Source organism: Osmerus mordax, chromosome 17, assembly GCF_038355195.1.
Source record: "Osmerus mordax isolate fOsmMor3 chromosome 17, fOsmMor3.pri, whole genome shotgun sequence".
Lineage (NCBI taxonomy): Eukaryota > Metazoa > Chordata > Actinopteri > Osmeriformes > Osmeridae > Osmerus > Osmerus mordax.
Genome location: NC_090066.1, coordinates 11,051,925 through 11,071,875, shown reverse-complemented (window position 1 = coordinate 11,071,875; position 19,951 = coordinate 11,051,925). Strand labels below are relative to the sequence as shown.

The 19,951-nt window shown below is 42.2% G+C and overlaps 1 protein-coding gene across 2 annotated transcripts in view; it reads left to right on the top strand.

The window, feature by feature from the left end:
• The window catches only part of apaf1 (apoptotic peptidase activating factor 1), a 56,460-nt gene extending 44,852 nt beyond the window's left edge, over nucleotides 1-11,608 (top strand). For both annotated transcript variants that reach the window (XM_067254094.1, XM_067254097.1), the window contains one exon: nucleotides 9,924-11,608. In XM_067254094.1, coding sequence (XP_067110195.1) covers nucleotides 9,924-10,070 — 147 coding nt within the window. In that variant the 3' untranslated portion in view covers nucleotides 10,071-11,608. The remainder of the gene's footprint in view (nucleotides 1-9,923) is intronic.
• Nucleotides 11,609-19,951: the final 8,343 nt, after the last annotated feature.

Here is a 19,951-nt window from a genome sequence, read left to right as displayed (position 1 = left end):
TAACTTAGGTAATGAAGGCCTGGCTGTCTGGATTTTGACTTTTAGATTTCAGTCAAACAAGTGAAGATCATAGTAGCCTGCTGGCTTTCCCTCACTTCGCTCTGTCTATCATCTGCCCTTCCCCCGCTGTCGCAGTATCTCTCCTTCATCCCCCCCTTTCCTAGGCTGTGGCCATTAACTGTGCTAACGAGACCCTGGTGGCGAGTGAGGTATGACTTATCTTCATCATTTCCTCAAAAAGAGGGAATAAAAAGCAAAAGGTGGAGTCATGGAGGAGTCAAGGTTACTGCGACCTTTCCCTCGACAGAGAAAAAGAGGCAGAAGGAGAAATAATGGGTGGAAAACTAGGGATTACTAGATAACTGAGAGGAAGAGAAAAGGTGCAAACGCTAATGAACGAGGGTAACGTTAGTGTTGATTGGTTCCACCACAAAGTAAATGCTTGTTCTCTCAGTGACTCATTACCTAAAGGCACTCAGTCAAGGCCTCTTTACTTGAGGTCAGAACAAACTAGTTTATTAGACTATCTATTATCTTGATAAAATAAATCATCCACAAAGTGCAAAAAACCTTTTACTTTCACTATTGCCAAATCGACTGGAGCTTGTAATTAATTTCTGTGGGTGTATACAGTCATTATTCTAATATTCTCAGTGACTGGTAGAAAATAAGATGTACCTGAAACAGATCGGTCTTCTTATCGCATGAAAGCAAGCAGACTGAACTGGCAACTTTGTCAGTTTTGCTCACTGTTTAGGTTTGATTTGATCAGGTCTTTCTCAGCGGATGTGAAACCCTGCTGAGATGTTCTGGAGCAGAACCACACCCCGCAGAGAGCAAAGAGACCCGCCCTGCTAAAAATACCTGCACCCCCTACCTTTCAAGTCAGGGTCTGTGACGTGTGTCTGTGAGGAGTTCGAATGTGTGGGTGTGTGATCTGTGGGTTTTCTGTGTAGAAAAATAGGAAAAGGAAGGCTGTTTGAGAATGACTTTCTATCCGCTTGCTTATGCTAGTTTGTAAATGTCTACTGTATTTCTGGATCCCTGTGTGCTCTCTGCAACTTAAAGGTCGACTTGTAATCTCCAGATGCATTTTTGTTCCTCCCTTTTGCCAGTATTCAGAATTTCTTGATAGGAACCAATCGGAGCACTCCGCCTTGAGTTTGGCTTTGTGCGTCTGTCTATTTCCATGCTTACACCGTAAACACAACTATGTTGTGAAATATTCATCCCCACCCCTCATTGCCAAGGTTTGTTGCTCCTCTCATTTAAACTGGGGTTAATTGTCTTGTCTGTGAGAGAAGGGGAAGTTCTAGAACTCTCTTGGGAGGGGGGGTTGTATGAGAATGTGAGCAAAGAAGACAGAGATCTAATAGAGAGATGCACACAATATGTAGAATATGCATCCACACAAACAATGCCAAGTATCAGTCTTTCCATAATGGAAAAGGTAAGAGAAAGAGAGGGACAAGGGGATGGGGAGTGTGAAAAAGAGGGTGGAACATAAATAGTGGTATTTGCAGCAACGAAGAGAATAAGACAAAATAAGTATAACAGATATAAAGGAGCAGGATGAGGAAAAGAGGAGAAAGAAAATGGTTGGAAAGAGGAGGGACGCTCGCAAATTGTCTCTGCATCAATATTTCAGTCAGCAGAGCCTTGGATGAATTATTTAGGCATGTGTGTCAGACAGAGTATTTCCCCTCAGTTCGGCTGTGGGTTAAGATATACATACATACATACATATACACACACACACACACACACACACACACTGAGAAACATGCACCAACAAATCCATAACCATGACTTGTGCATGTGTCATAATAGAGACGCACACAGACACGCATGCACAAGGCCACACGCAAATACTAGCTACTCAATACTATGCTGGCCTATCTACTTTATTTTCTTTCTTCCCTCTCTCTTTCGGTCCCTGGTGTGCGTACACATTGGTGAGAGGTTTGATAAAAGAAAGGCAGCTGTTTGTTTCCTCCCTGGATACTGGATGAGCTATTTATCTAAAGGGAAGGTGAATTGCCCTACACATGCACTTTCTCCCTCTCTCTTAAACACACAAACTGTGCTGGGTATGTTTGGAGTAAACTGTTTAGGGATGTATTTTAGATAAACAATGTTGAATTTCTCAGATACTTGAAGAGGCAGACCTTTAGTACAGTTTACATTTACATTTAGTCATTTAGCAGACGCTCTTATCCAGAGCGACTTACAGTAAGTACAGAGACATTCCCCCCGAGGCAAGTAGGGTGAAGTGCCTTGCCCAAGGACACAACGTTGTGTGGCACGGCCGGAGTCGAACCGGCAACCTTCTGATTACTAGCCCGATTCCCTAACCGCTCAGCCATCTGACCCCCCAGTTACACTGGCATTACTATAATATGGACCAAATTAAGGTTATACTGACGCATGCATACACACGAACACATGCACTCCATTCCAAGTGACATGCGTTTGAACAAGCTCTTCGGCTTACACAGTAACACTACATGTAGACACATTCCCACACGACACCATTTCAAGTTCGACTGCAAAACTGAGCCATAGAAACAAGCTGGGGCCGATGTTAACCATTAGATAGCCCCATAAATTGGTTTGTGAAAATAATGTTCTGGTTCTTTACTGCATCATAGTTGACCTGCTGTTATTTGGGACTAGCTACAGGAGCTAATGAACACAGTAGGCCTGTGTCGTTCATTAGTCTCTTGCTATATTACAATTCTTTAAAAAATTGCTAGGACCTATTTTTCAATACTTAAGTCATATTCTCGAAACTTTTGAGTTGAGATGTGTCATTCTTGTTTTGTAAAGAGATTTTACAAAAGATGACATTGTGTAATGCTACCTGTTGCAAAAGTTTTGCAGGGAGGGGGGAGGGAGGGGAACGTAGAGAGGGAGGGAAAGGAGGGTGGAGGGCTTCCATAGCTCAAACATATTGGTCGGCAGACCAAACAAAGAGACAGACTCAAACAGAAGGACACAGACAAAGAGGCAGACAGACGTACAGACAGACAGATCACACTCAGCAGCCTTGAAGGAGAGGAAGACTGCTAGACAGACAGGTTGCAAGCCAGGAGAACAGACAGACAGTTTCAATCCCTTTTTCTATAGACGCTGACCCAGTTTACTTACTTTACTGAAAGTCTAATACTCCTGATGCACCTGTAGCCTATGTCCCACACACAATATAATACAATCTGTGTATATATTTTGGACTTACCAGTATTGTTTTACAGAGTTGACACTTTCTTCTTCAGCTGGGTTAAGGTCTAGCTTTAAGGTCTAGCTTTGGGTCAAAACACCTGGAGGCTTTGTGTCCCTGTCCACTGCCTGTAGGTTCCTATCAAGGATCACTTAAGTCTGATGGCTCAGCATTTTTTTTTTTACAGTAACGAAGCACCAAAACTTCTTTTCTGAGTTGGTGTTTGATGCTAACCATCTGTATTCATTTTATCTAAGAGCAATAATCAAACATGGCTGCAAGAGTAGAACTTGAATTAGCTTCACCATACAGTATGTAGTACTTCTGTTACTGTTGTCTTGTAGTGTTTTATATTTAATGATAAAATATATATAAAATAATGCATCACTGCTAGTTCCATGAGATTGCTCGATTGGCTAAGTAGCTACAGAATGAGGACTGACTGAAACTTTCTTGCAGCCTGAACTGGTTCAATATATATTTGGGTGAATATGTTTACTAAAGAGTTGCAATATACTGGTTCAATTCACATTTGAACACTGCTTGGTGTTCAAGTAAATTTACGCTGTCTGTAACAAACAGCCCTTAAAAGGGACATTTTATAACATTCATAGTCCTTGCAAACATTTGAGCATGAAAGTTTATGTTGAAATCTGTTTCAACATAAACTGTTCTGATTGGCTGCATTTAAAGACAATGTCGTATGTTCAACACAGTAAAGTGAATTAAACATGGCTGTATTAAAACATGACAAAATGTCACCACTTTTTCTCAACAACCTTACCCAAACATTTTCATTTAGTCAGCTACACACATGCTAACCGCAAGAAATTGCAGTTTTTGCAGAGCACACACATACCTCATTCATTCGTGGTGCATCTGGGGTTGCCCTGATTGTGACCCAAATGTGTGGGATGAGTGAAGGAAGGGAGGGAGGGAGGGAGGGAGGGAGGGAGGGAGGGAGGGAGGGAGGGAGGGAGGGAGGGAGGGAGGGAGGCTGCTACTTCCCTCATCTTTATATCCTTTATACTCTTTCACTTTGCTACTCTCTTTCACCAAATTATTATTTTCCCATCATACATTTCCTCACTTTTCACTCAAAAGGATGGACGGATCCATCCTTGTATCTTTTCTACTAGCTCTTTTTCCTGGGCCTTTTCTGTCTTTTCTGAGGGTCTTTTCTGGGAAGATTCCGGTGTTTGGGGTATGTGAGCATCCACAATTGTATTGTTCTCATCATTAGAGTTAATTTTAGATAAGTTGGCAGGAGGGGGAGCAAGCTGTGCTGGTTCTGCTAAATGCTTTCAAACTTGGAAAAACAAACTCAACACTTTCATATGCAATATACACACACACACTATTGTTTCTCTGTCTGCATCTCTTGCAAGTTAATAAATCAGGCACTCCTACAGTAACAGTGTTCATATCAGCTCATAAGCCATCTGCTTTACAGTGGATATGGACGCACACACACACAGGACAATTTCTCCTGCTGCAGTGTTCCTCTGGGAGTCATCAACCCTAGGCAGGACCATGCATCTCTTCTGCATGTGTCGGTGCATGTAGACAAGGGCCCCACACTGTACACTGCAGAGCCATGAGCTTTGTCTTAAATGCTATGGATTAGTGTGCACATATGCACATAGTGTCAATCAACATGCACATCCACCTTATGTAAAATCACAATATTCACACTGCTGTGCAGTATTTCTTCCTTACATATACACAGACACTCACTATACACAAACACAATATACAGTGTTTCCCACACATAGACTAATTTGTGGCGGTGCGCCACAGAATCAACACCGGCGCCACATATTGCGTTTTGTTATTCTTTTGTACATTTTGTTTACGCTATTTAAAACACGCAGCGTATTCGTTCATTTCCTTTCCCTGCTCTCCCTCCGTCTCTCGGTCACTCACGCGTCTCTCTCACATACAGACACACAGTCACAACGTCAGCACACATTAGCAACGACACATAGATACGCCGTTCTAGACAGACAGCGGTATCAGCGAGCCCTCGGCATTAGTACCATAGCTTAAAGTCTAGGAAAGTTGAGGTTACTTTTTGCTAGGTACCTATGAACATGTCTTAAAGGCCATATGGCAAGTTAAACATTACTGTTGATTAATGGGTACATGAAGCACTCAAGATATGTATATCATTAAAAATATCTCCAAATGCTGTCTCCAAATGGTGTTAAAGACCAGTTTTTGGTGTTAGCATTAGCATATTAGCGCAAATGGGCAATGACGTCACGTTGGGGAGTCGTGGAGGAGAGAAGCCTCAGCCTAGTACTAGAACTATGGCGACTGACTGGGATGAAGAAGAGGTGGCAAAAACCACTAATGTGTATGATGGCCCGCAGCCGTATAATTTCGAACCAAGTAGACATGAGAGGGCAAATGAGAAATTGCCGAGACCTGATGGCCTCAAAGCCAATTAAATGGATGGTCCGAGGAGAATGAGTGGAGAGTTGGTGAAGTGCCCTGGTGAGTTGCTATCATTTAGCAACGCAGCAACGATCTCTGGAGCTAGTCTACGAACAGCAGTGCACATGTACAATTTTTTTTTACTGTCAGTGAATAGCACCGAGTGAAAGTCAATGTTTTCTTTATATCTAGTGACAGTGATCATTCAGGGCCTGAAATAAAAATTTTGAGGCACTTGTGCTTTGGACAAGTAGCCCTACATTTGCGTTTCACTTTTCCATGCACAAAAGTCACATCCGGGTAAAGATTGTGCCTTTGACCAACGAAGATGAGCTGTAGTATTATACAAATGATTGATGAAAACATCAATGAAACAATTGAGGTGTTATAAAAAAATGTATTTGTTACATTAAACATTTACACAATTTCTGCAGAATGAAACACTTTCTGTTATGTACTGTATTGCAGCTTTGTCCCAATATATACGAACGGGGGCTTATTACTTGAAAGAGTATACTGCGTCTTCTCAGTTACACTATCAGGGCTTGGAAATAATGTGACTTGCAAAAGTAGGCAAATGGGTAGTATATATGTGTATATATATGGGTAGAACATAACATTTCATAATCATTTCAATCAAACAGCTGCAAGACCCAGTGAAATGGTATATACAGCTAGCAAACTAACGTTAGCTAGCATCGCTAACGACATTGGCTAACTCAACTTCGGTAGGCTATCCTCAGTATTTGCAAGCTGGCCAGTGCAAGTACATTAACATGGCATTTTATTTGGTTTGAGTATAAACTTGTCCAGTGGGGCAGGTACATTTCTCTGCCCTACAAAAAAATCCACTTGTCCCGGACAATCATGTCGTTAGCTGTAGTTCAGATAAGTAGACTAGTACTACCGGTAAACTTATCTAGATCTAGGAAGAAGACATCATGCTAGCTAAATGGTAAATGGACTGCATTTATATAGCGCTTTTCTACCTTAGCGGCACTCAAAGCGCTTTACAATATTTGCCTCTCATTCACCCATTCATACTCTCACTCACACATACCGACGGCAGCGAGCTACCATGCAAGACGCCGGCCTGTCCGTCGGGAGCAACTTGGGGTTCAGAGTCTTGCTCAAAGGTACTTCGGCACATGACCTAGGAGGAGTCAGGGATCGAACCACCAACCTTGCGATTAACAGACAACCCACTCTACCCCCTGAGCCCCAGCTGCCCCAGCTATGGGCTAGCTATGGGCTCACTTGCCAATACCACCTAGAAATCCCCCCAAGATCATCGCTAATTAAATATTATTAGAGATTAGGGATTAGATTCCCTAAATATTTGTCCCATGTTTTGATGGTACTAGCAGATACCATATTAGACATTCTCTGGTACTAGCCTAGTGTTTATTTCTAATCGATTTCAATGGTCTCTAAGCGGGCTTTGGTCAGTCGTCTCCCCAACGTGACGTCATGCAATGCATTGTGGGGGAAAGAAGAATCATTGCAAAAAGTAGCTACTTTTTCGTATTATATTCCGTTTTGTGACACCCTACAACATAAAATACAATGGATAACAGTTTAAATGTTTATTACCAACAAGCAAATAGCGGAAATTAACGGGTCTGATGGCTGAGAGGTTAGGGAATCAGCTTCCAATCAGAAGGTTGCCGGTTCGATTCCCGGCCTTGCGAAATGATGTTGTGTCCTTGGGCAAGGCACTTCACCTTACTTGCCTCGGGGAGAATGTCCCTGTACTTACTGTAAGTCGCTCTGGGTAAGAGCGTCTGCTAAATGACTGAATGTAAATGTAAATTTGATGGAAAAATAAACCTGCCATATGGCCTTTAATCTGCTAGACAAGTGGGTTCCTCTTTGTTCTTTTGGTGAGCAATCTCACGTGCCCTACTTACCGGCGTCATGCAGCCAACCAGCTAAATAGTTATTTAGCAATAGCGTTGCTACATACCTACAGCTGGCAGCTCCGTTTTTCTCTCATCTCTTATTAGGGATTTTGTTCTTTATTTAATGTTTGTTCATTGTTGCGATGAACAAACATTAAATAAAGAAAAAAATCCCTGAGAAAATGTCACGTCTCTGCTGAACTACACTCCGGCCACGCCCCCCTGTTCAACGGTGCACACACGGTGCACGGTCACATTCACTCCCTCATCGCCTGCAAATAATGTTTTTTTTGTCTTCTGTTCTGTTGATGGCTGGCAAACAATCTTAAAAGGTCTGGGTCACTTGTGGCACATATTATTCACTCATTTTAAGAAATCAATGTACCTGAACAAAATTAGACGAAACAGAATAAAACGGAATTCACCAAAATGTGAAACGGAACATTCTTTTTTTTTTTTTATGGAAAATCATTGACTCTATTCTTAACAGTTCTACAGTAAAGTAGTGCTTTATTAATTGTAAATGAATGATTTCTGTAAAATCCTTAATATTCTCAATGGAAAATGACAAAAGTATGTCAAAAATCCAAAGTTCCCGACGTGTGTGTGCCCAGACCAGACACAACTTTAAACTCCTCTCTCCGTTTAACATTCATCCATACCTCAAACCACCACACATTGATTTTTTTCCTTTTTATCTCATTCCCTCGTTCAACAGCTCCCCTGGACATCATGGCGCACTAATCCTCTTTATAGGGGGTTTGAGTTGTGGAGTGTGTCTGTTATTTGTCTCCCTCCACTTTTCAATCCATGTGTTTCAGTCTCTTCGATACCCAAGGTGTCCTTCTCTCCTCTCTGACAAATATTTTTTACCCTCTTTCAGTCTCCCCTTTCTCATCATCCTCTGTGTGTTGCTCATGTTGTCGGCATGTTTTGATTTTGCCAGTGCCCAGTGTACAAAAGGATTGTGCCTATTCAAGAGTGGGAGACAGAAACACGTGCATTTGAATGACAAGGGGTGTATGTGTGTGTTAAGTGCGTAGAGCAGGAGTGATCCCCAAGTGTAACTGAGATTCCACCCTGAAGCTGCCAGGCCTAATTACACTCCCTTCCTCTCTTAATTCTGCTCTGTTCATATACTCTATGCATCCCTCTATCCTCTGTCCATCCCTCTCTCCTCAATCCTCTGTCCATCCCTCTTCCACTGGAACGTACTGGTCCCCTTTATCTAAAAGGCTTATATCCTATTCAGATATTAAGCCTAGTTTTCAGCCTTTAGCCTCAGCCTTCATAGGCATTGAGGGTACACAAGGCATCAGTCTGCCCTGTGGAGTTAGAGGCAACATCCCACACCAGGCTGTATTGTACTGTACGGTGTGTGGGTGTGTGTGTGTGTGTGTGGGTGGTGGGGGGGGGGGGGGGGGTGGTATTTATATTGACAACAGAGCTTAGACCTATTGACAGGTTTACAAACCATGCCCAAACCCCTATGGATGTCTTGTGTATCCAGAGCCTATTGCATAGCAGGAGAAAGACAGAGATCAGCTGCTATGGATACTTGGCTGCAATGGTAGAGATATAAAACCCATTGATTTGATATTTTGAATGGAAGTTATAGTCCTCATAGATAACCCTCTAGTCCTCGGTAGTTGACTGCTGGTATACCTCAGTCTGTGCCACCTCCTGCACACACAAGAACATACACCTTTGCTAACACTCACACATACACATGGCCAGCCTATAAATGATTGACTTAATACGCCTTTGATGATCCACCCGTGGAGAAGGAGCTTCAGTGGAAATGGCAGCATTAAACCCAGATTAAACTGAATCAGTTAGCGAAGCAGCCTAAGGTGTGTGTGTGTGTGTGCATGTGGATTCACGATGTAAGTGATGTGGTGCTGTTGTCAGTTTGACTGTAGAACTGTCAAATATATTTGATGGTCGTTCTCATCCCATTGAATTTACTGCCAAACAGGAACTGTGTGAAAGTGTCTGTGACCTGCATGTAGAGAAATCAAAGTATAGTCACCATTGGTCACTAGGTCTGAAATATGGGTCTTAAAGATAAAGATTAGCAGTGGGGGTAAAAGTTTGACACAGGGGCCTTGTGAGAGCGGCACTCTGTGGAATTTGTGTGTGTGTGTGTTTCCAGACACCTATTTGTTTAGCACAAGAGGGGTTCTTTATCAGTCATTCTCTCTCTCTCTCTCTCTCTCTCTCTCTCTCTCTCTCTCTCTCTCTCTCTCTCTCTCTCTCTCTCTCTCTCTCTCTCTCTCTCTCTCTCTCTCTCTCTCTCTCTCTCTCTCTCTCTCTCTCTCTCTCTCTCTCTCTCTCTCTCTCTCTCTCTCTCTCTCTCTCAGTGGTGGGATGTGGAGAAGGGGGAGGCCCTACAGACCTTCTACCCCACAGGAGCCAATCTGAAGAGGATCCATGTGTCACCTGACTTCTCTACCTTTGTAACCATCGACAACATCGGAATCCTTTACATTCTGAAGAAGGTGGAGTGAGGAGGCAAAATGGCTTCCTTTGAACTTTCCTCTTTCTGTAGCAATATAAGTAATTTTAATCAACAGTGTGGCCACAACCACCATTTTGCCTTTACGTGGCCTGTATTGGTTGAATGAAAAGGGGAGGAGACAAGGGCTGGTGGTGTTGTCTTCATTAGAACTTGCTATTTAAAATCCTGGATTTTTCAATATGGAGGGAAACAGCTTTAGTTAGCATCAATCCCGACAATAACAATCCAGCACAGATAAGTAACTGTATTTCCCAGTAAATGTCCGGTCCTGAATCCTAAATCAGAAGCACTTCCTGTGAAAAAGCCCTAAATCCAAATGCTACACACCTTACAAAGAGTTACAATTGTCCCATACTGGCATGTTATTATGATTCTAATGAGACATTGCTCATAGTATATATGCTGGCACTACTGATTGAAAATGCATTTGATTTTTACTGCACTGGGGTTAATGTTATTGCATGTCATTTTCAACAATATTTCAATCAAAACTATTGTCTGTTATTTTGTCAGTGAGCTCCTAAGGATGCCTTATGTTATCATTTATTGTGAGGAAATGTGAATTTGAATCATTTCTGTACTTCTAAGTACCCAATGCTTCACTTTGCGGTGTAAATCGAGTCTTGATTCTGATATTGTGGATTTTGTACAATTTTTCTGTCATTTTTTTAATCTTAAAGAGAACAATCTTCATCCTGTGGTGGTCTGTGCATAACATTTAGACTTTGGTGGCCTTAATGTGAATGTGGCAGGGAAATTAGGTGCATATCTACAAACCTCAGAAAGGGTGCAAATATTTAGACCAGTTGGTGCAATGTACTTCTGACTCACATCAGGGAACCCTCCAATATGTAATTAATATGGTGGCAGTAACTCATAAAAATATAAAAATGACACTATATTAGTTTGTGCAATATTTAACAAAACCTTTGAGTAAGGCCTATTTTGAGATCATTAGTGACACAATACATATAGTCTGTCATTTCTGAGGGCCAAAATAGTTTCATATACCAATCCTGACAATTGAGCCAACTACTTTTTGGGGGCTTTAAAAAAAAAGTTTTACTGTATACCACTCTTTAATATATGTTTACATGTTTTTGGGGGAAACTAACACCTGCTAAACTAGCACTTTTTCTAATTACAATACATTGAAAACACACACATCCTCTCATCTGTCATCTGCCCTCCTTCAGGTAATGACTAATTGTACTCATTAAGAATGAGTGAAAGTTTTTTGTTCCGTTACATATAGCTTCATCACCTGCTATTTCTGGAAGGAAGCAAGGTAATGCAACATCCTTTTGGGTTAAATCTGTGATGTCAGAAGGAGTTCTTTCCTAGTAATGCTTTTCATTCATGTCAATCTAGAGTATCGAACCATCAACCAAATAAGGGAGTTCTCTGTCAATCAAAATGTTAAAATGCAGGAGTTTGTCCAGGGTGTGAATATTGTGTAATGGTTTGGTGCTTTGTGCATGGTGCGTGTAATTTCTAAGAATTGAAGAATAAAATAATTTAATTATGGGATGTCTGTTCTCTTCCAAATACTTACTGTGTATCATACAGAAATGGTAATGTACAATCAGTACCAGCTTCCGCAATGTATTGAAGATGACTAACCCTTGATTTTAGGTTTGTGTTTTTGTAGGTGTGTGGTTTTAAAACCTCTGTGGTGGTGGTTTTAGCTGGCGGCTCCTCTGAGAATGCTGCCAGCTGACACGGACGTCAGTCACGCTCCATCTGCTCCTGACACATCTGGCCGGCATGCCGCTGATGGGAGAGGACAGCCCCGTGTCACACTGCCAGTCCTCATCTCTCCAGCTCTCTCCTTCCCTCAGCTCCAAAAGTCACAGACTTCGAGTTAGTTAACAGCCCTAATCGATATAGAATTGAATTCAACAGTCAACTGAAACTCATTGGGTGTGAGTGTGGTAGGTTGGGATGGTGTGGTCACTTTGTCATTATGTTAAAAGACCAAATATTAATCAAATGTCAACTGAGTGGCTAACTGAGTATCTCAGTTTGTTTTATATGCATGAAATGTGGCAGCAATGATGTGGGTCCGAACCTGCCCCACAGTTTAAACAGCACTGCAATGGTGGTGTTTAATGGAGTCTCCTTGATTCACTTGCTGGTGTGTGCTTGGCTCTGCCCCTCTGGGTACCATTTTGCATGAGGACATAGCTTATTGATCCCATCCCAATACCCATACTGCCATACAGTTTATTATGTGAAAAAATATATATGTAGTATTGTAACATTCGAGAGTCATACAAGAGTGAGATATGAAGCCAAGTTGAACTGCCGAACAAATGAAGCTGGATACCGTGAATGCCAGCTAGCAACAGCTTCTGTGACTGAGCGAAGATACAGTGCTCCGAAGTTACTTCACTCATTCATTACTTTTGTATCATTAAGCAAGCTTTTAGTGTTACTAGTTGGACTGAACCACAGCGTGGTTATATCAACAGAGATCCAGACCATTTCAACTGGGGGGCTGGGCTGGGGCCAGTTGTACGGTTAGAGGGGCCAGTTACATTAAACATTGTTGTTGTCATATAGTTTCACTGCATTGCAGGCATTAACAGGCAAAAGACCATGTTTATAATTTTTCAGACTCTACATTTAGGGGGACCACAAGGGAATCCAAGCTCACCCCTGGAGAGATGTACATGTCCTGTTGACAACGAAGCCTGTGCTAGCGATCTCTTTGTTCAGTGTGCCGTAGTGATGGGTCGTTCGCGAATGATCCGGCTCTAAGAGCCGGCTCTTGAAGGTGAACGTCGGGAGCTGGCTCTCATATCTGAAGAGCCGACTCTATTTTTAATCGATTAATACAGCCTATAAAAACTAAATTATGAAATAATGAATTTTAATTGTATTTAAAATAATTGACTAATTCAAAGAACAACAAAAAAATACTTGTAGGCTTAAAGGCGCACACGATCATCCTCAAATTCTGTCAATCCTGCATGAGGGAAGGCCGAGCCAACTCACACACAGTCAGAGAGTAGTCAAAACTCGGAGGAGAGCCATGACAAATCAATGCATTTTTTAAGATATGTGGTTACGGTCGAGTATGATTTCATTTCATAATTTAATTCAAATTGTTTTCACACCCATCATAGTCAAATTCATAGTTAAAACATGTATTTTTTAAAGAGCCGTTCGGGAGCCAAAAGAGCCGGCTCTTTTTGGTGAGCTGAGCCATACGAGCCGGCTCACGAAAAAGAGCCGGAATGCCCATCACTAGTGTGCAGTGACAATAGTATGTATGCCAAAAACAACAGGATTTTACAAACGGTAGCATTTTGCAGTATTCAAACCAGCCTGCTTCTCTGGCTATTCCGACGCACAACCCTTTATGCTGCATTGATATTTACAAATTGTGCAACGAAACTGTTATGGCTAATACACAATCCTGCACACAATCACACAGAACCTTTTCTGAGCAGGATGCTAGTCTCATGTGGCCTGTTAACGGCAGCCCAGGTGGATGCTTGATGTAAGTGATGTGGTGCTGTTGTCAGTTAGACTGTAGAACTGTCAAATATATTTGATGGTCGTTCTCATCCCATTGAATTTACTGCCTAATAGGAGCTGTGTGAAAGTGTCTGTGACCTGCATGTAGAGAAATCAAAGTATAGTCACCACTGGTCGCTAGGTCTGAAATATGGGCCTGCTTCTTAAAGATTAGCAGTGGGGGTAAAGGTTTTACAGGGGCCTTGTGAGTGGAATTCCACTGGTGGAATTTGTGTGTCTGTGTGTGTGTGTGTGTGTTGGGGAGGGGGGGGGGGGGGGTCAAGAGATGTGTGACGGCCTCCTCAGCCGTTAAGTGGCTACACCTGGGGCCCGGTGGTTTCCTCTCCTTTAAGAGGGGGAGAGAGAGGAGACTGCTCCGTTTGTCCGCAGCACACTTTTGGTTGAGTTGTGGCAACCTTTTGTTCTTTTGTTAATACACCTTTCAACACTGCTCACTGTCATGGGACACTCGCACACATGTATACTACTGATTTACTGACTTACATACCTCACTTTTGATTATGTTAGATTAATATTCTATAATAAATTACCACAGCATTAGTCCTCGCGCATGTGTTCCACTTTGTTTTGTCTCAACCCCCGAGGCGGGTTCGTGACAGATGGACGACAGTGTGTGCAACCCTTATACGTGTCTAGGTATAGAGTCTCCCTGACTTACCAACTATCCAAGTTATTTTCCACTTTTTAATTAATCATTGTCTCTAGTCAAGGTAATTAAGATTACCCGAGAGCCTAGTTACGTCCTTACTGAACAACACTGCTCACCCAGTATTGTTGACAGCAAGGGGACTTCCCAAGAGCAGAGGGCTGGCAAACCACAGGTAATTTATTTTTTTGGCATTAAACTTGTGAATCCAGTCTTCCACTAGCCCAGTTAACCCAGTTAGCCCTCACAATGATGGATTTAGGTCAAGGCTAATATGTCAGATGCATTTCTAGGCTTCTGCAGATCCTGTGTGCTAGTGCAAAGCCCCAATTGTGGCATAAAGGGACTTGTTTCCCCAGAGGCCTTTGAGAAGGCTGGGCTGGAAAGGAAAGACATGCGGGCCCTTCAGGCTTCTCCGTCTCTAGTCTGAGTGAGACTAATTTTATTTTATCCCCCCCCCCCCCCCCCCCCCATTTCTGTCTTGCTCATTAATTTTTCAAAGTTTTATATTTTTCAGCTGGAGGGTTATGCTGTGCATGATTGTGGATGCAGACATGGGTGAATTCTGACACATGCACACACATAACACACAGGTTACACACACTCACACGTCAACACACACACTTACTGTAGGCAGGCCACACAAACACACAGTTACTAATGCATGATGACTGTGAGACAGCTGCCTTGTTTTCTCTGAGGTCTCGACAGTAGACAGGCTATTCCTTCAGATGTTATATAACCCAGTTCACCGTCCCTTTGGCACCATAGCGTGTGTGTGCTAAGAAACAGACCTGGTGTATGCCTTGACATATATTAAAAAATATTAACTCACAGCCTTCACATACTACATCTTATTTTGCAATACTCAGTATAGTGTGCTAGTTCAGCGTGCTCAGTTATTGTTTGGGGAGCTGTAAGACTTCTCTGGCTGTAAGTCTGTTTTTGTCTTTGTCTGGCATTGAGTTCTCAGATACCTCCCAGTCCTGGCACCTGCACACTGGACACACACATACACACCCACAGTAGGTCTGACAACCCAGGTGCTGTTCCCCTGCTCCCCTGCCACAAGGTCCCTGCCAACTCTGAGCACTGTGTCATCACATTGACACTCCCCCACCCGCAGGCCCTGGTATCCTGTCTGATCTCAGTACCACTGCACACGCTCCATTTCTCCCACCCCCTGACCTTGGCCAAACATTGGTTCCTGTTCTTGTCAGCTGGTCTCAGCTGTGTGCCATCTTTATTGCTCCCTCCTTCGGCGAGTGAATTGGCCTTAGTCCAGACTGGGTTCCTAGTTCCAATCCAAACCCCACACTCCTCCTCTTGCTCCAAGTTCATTCATAATTTGCAGGAACTTGATGGGTGTAAGCAATGTAACGATTGCTAAACTTTTTTCACCATAAATCACTGTTTTAAAACTTCATTTTGAGCTACCAAGTCGTTTGAGGGTTTTTGGGTTGGATCAGCGTAGGATGAGGGAAGGTAGGAGGGAACAGAATGGTTCTGGTCCAGGAAGAACAGATGCTGCATTCTCCCGTTCCTCACCCAGCCATACCTCACCCAGCATGACCTCGGAGCCAATAACACACACGCTGTGAGATACACAGGCCAAGGCTGGGAGGGATGTCCCAGGTGCCAACACACACACATCAAGACAGACCTGTGCGTACACTGTGAGACACACTGTACAGGTTAGGACTAGGAGTGCCAACAACACACACTTACACCCATATACATTGTGGCAACCCTGGAGCTCGGGGTCAGGTGCTTCAGGTACCACAGGTTCCCGCTCCCTGGCCGGCTAATGAGGACCACAGCTGCACCTCGTCAGCTAATCAGGGGAGCCAAAACATATTAGATGGCCAGTATAGTGGGGGAAAGGGGGAAAGAGCAGCCACGGTTGGAGCTACAGCTGGCAGATAATTCACATTGTTTCCCTCTTTAAACAGGACTAGAGCCCCCGCGAGATGGGGCTTGGCAGCGGACCTTTTTCTCCACCGGGTATTATTTTAGTTTTTTTGCGTTTTTGTTTTTCTGTTCTGTTAAATAAAAACCTTACCTGGGTTAAACTGTCCCTGTTTGTGCAGTCTTTCTTTGGTCATACAAGATCAAAGCCTGAGTGAGCTCCCTGGTTACAACATATATACATACATACTTATGTAAACACATACAGACAAAAACACCAGGGGATTGAGGGAAAGTAAGGAGCAGGACACTGACTTAAACCCTTAAATTATATCCAACTGAATGTTTTGAGAAAAACGACAATTCCAACCTGTACCCTTAAGCTAAGCTCAGTGGGCACAGTTTATAGCTAGAGCATTTAAAAGTGGATCAATATGTCGCAGGATTAAATCCTGCCCTGTAAATTGTTTTGATGATAAGGGCAATTACTAAATGTGTAAACGTTAAATTAATCCTGGAAACAAGATTTTTGTTTGAAGATGAACACTTTGTTCACCTGTTTTGACCAAGTTCCATTTCATTATCCATGTGCGATTTCCACAGAGATGGAAGAATTTCATAAGTACTGGAATTAACCCCTGACTTATCAGTGACTAGTCAAGCACCAGTCCTCTTCTGGTGGATTTGAGTTTTTGATTCTCCACAGTGGCACTTTTTTGGCTTTTTTAGGGAAGGTGTGGCTGCTTCTAACTTATAACACACACACTTCCCATTCCACGCATCCAAAACATCTCTTGCACACCTGTACAGTACAGGAGGCACACCATACTACAGAGCACACTTCAAAAATCCTGTCTGTTTAAATCTGTTATTTTGTAACCATGCAACAGTCATCGTGACAGGGAAAGTGAAAGCCACCTAAAGTTCAACACCAGCTTTCACTGTCGTTTTTTTTCCAGGGGCATTGTGACCTAGATATTGCGCTTTGTGTTGCTATGGTGATATGATTGAAAAGGGCTGAGGCTACACTTTTAATCCACATATCGCAGAGTATGAAACAATACACATTCTCCTCAAGCTAGTAAGATGGTTTTCAAACACAGCTACACTTCCTGTGCTTCAATAAGAGACATTCAACATCTTTCAAAGAAAGCGGGTTGAAACAAGTATTGGCAACACTTTAGATTGAGATTATGTAGGGGGGTTATGCATTGGCCAAACAACCAAAACTATTTCCCTACGTTTAAAGCAATAGGGGAAACTGTACAGTGTATCAATATTAACCAAATATGCTAGTATTGCAGTTATTTGACTCTATGGGTTAAATGATAGCAAGAATGGTCAAAGTAAGTGAAATGAAATAGATATTTAATAACATTGCAAATTAATAAAAACATCCACATATGCCTTACACCCCACATACTGTGGCTTCTTACATATTTGTAATAGCCGATAGCACCAACACATTCACCCACAAGGTTCTTATCTGAATTGCTGTTCTGTATTGCTGTGCATGGTAGTTAATATAACCTTAACATAAAGTGTTGTCCAGAGATTTATTATGATTAATACATGCCCACACTTAAGCTTTAAAGAAAACTATTTCGGGAGGTAGGAGGAAGGGGTGGGGGATGTTAGACAGGAAGAAGAAAAGAGAGAACAACAGGAGATTGAATGTTGTGGATTATTTAATGGATGAAAATAGTTTGAGATGCCGTTCTGGCTTAAAGGGTTCAATTTAATGTGCATGTGTTTGTGGACAGAGCAGAAATCTATTCAAACCACGTTAGCAGTGAGGGTAAAAATGCTAACTTGCATTAGCGCGCTTTGCACAGTTTAACTAAGCATAGCCTGTCCCTAACGATTAGTGCTACTTCTTCTGAACTCAAATGAGGTGTGACAGATTTGGAGCAGAATGATCTGTGCAGTGGGGGCCTTGTGTAGTTTTTCAACATGTTTGATGCAGTGTGAATAACAACATTTTTACAAAAATATGGTTTTCATCCCAGGCTTTAGACATGTTTCCATGTAATCGTATCTTTCTTTTGATTAATTAAAGGTGTGTTCAATGTATGGATATCAATATGAGTAACATTTTTTATGAATATTTTTTTTTTTTTCTATCATCGTGTATTTAATCACCACCAACACCTCCTCTAAGATGAGTGTTTTGTCTTTCATTTAGCTGTACAGCATGGTTAGGGTTAGCATATTATGCTACAATAGTGCATTTAACTATTCACAGCAATTGTCAGATTTATGCAAACTTGTTTTATTCTATATTTCTTTTCACCTTACAGAGCAAACCTTGATTTGGTGTGCTACATGTTTCCAGGGGTGACATAAGCAGCTTTGTCTTTCAGTGGGATTTTGCTCAAGCATTCCAGATTAGCCTCCTGCCAGCATAAGCATTATATCCCTAGATGCCACGAGAAGTCATCAGTTCTCAAACGTATTTGACTAAGCCTAGAGTGAGGCTGGTGAAGTATGTTAGATGCTTGTGCTGCTAGCTTGTACTGTACAGTTTGAGTCACAGCGGTTGTCACACTGAAACAGAATCTTAGGCGACATCTTTCACAGGTTTTAAGATAAGCATTTGTGGGTAACAAGGCTTTTTTTTAAGGTATGTTTTTGTAGGCTAACATTGACTTTTAAACAGACTCCATTATCAACCATTGGATTCAACCCATTCTACTGTAGTGTCCTTCTCTGGTGTCCTTGATGTAGTTACAATACCCCAAAACCACTGGCTACAGTTGCATAATTCCTGGCAGAGGCCTTTGACTGAACTGTGAACCATGCAGTAAGGATCTGTGCCATTTCTTGGTTAGGGAGGTGGAAGGATGAAATTAGATTTTCTGGCTCTTTTCTCAACTGAGCTTCCCTTTGCTGCCCAGAGAAAGGCTGTCACCTCAGTGTGTGTGTGTGTGGCAGCTTGCAAGTCATGGCCTACTGTACTTATCAAGTCTGGTCTGAACAGGCTAAACACTGGTCAAGCAAAGCTGTCTCTGTGTTTGGTTGAGCATGCATGTGAGACTACCTCAAACTGTTATGTAATTGCCATCTTTAACAAGGCGAATGGGCATGATTTTACTTTTTTAACCCTTGTGTTGTCTTCGGGTCATTCTGACCCATCAGTCATTGTGACCCACCGTCATATTGCGACAACTTTACCGCATACAAAAACAAAGTGAAGCATTTTCTTTTATATTATATATATCTTTTTGTATTTGTTTTTGTATTGGGTAAAATTGGGTAAACACAACGATGGTGCGTTATGAACCTTTGGGTCATGTGACCCGAAGGCAGCACAAGGGTTAAAGGTGCTTGTTAATATTTTTTTGTATGAATAAAGGGATCCTTGCCAGACCCGAGGGAAGTTATTGTGTGCTAGGCTGGAAAAGATACAGGTTTGGAAGGGTCTGCAAATCACTGAGCGTCTCCATCCAACTTTTAATTAATGAATGTGGGATATTTATTACATAAACGCTTATCCTCTGCTTGCTCATTTAGACGGTGGCTGCAGGCGACACACCATCTGGGACATTCATCCTGTCACCCTGTCAGGGGGAGAGATAAAGAGAGAGGAATTCTCTCGTCTTAAATCTTGTCTGTGACTTATCGTATTCCTTCTTTTTTAAGAAATCCTGCCATTGGGACGCTGCCATCTATGAAACCTGGAAACAAGTCTTAATTTCTGTTTTGTAAAACAAGCACCAGTGCAGGGGACCTCCACTAAAGTACCTTCACTAAACTGAAACACACACACA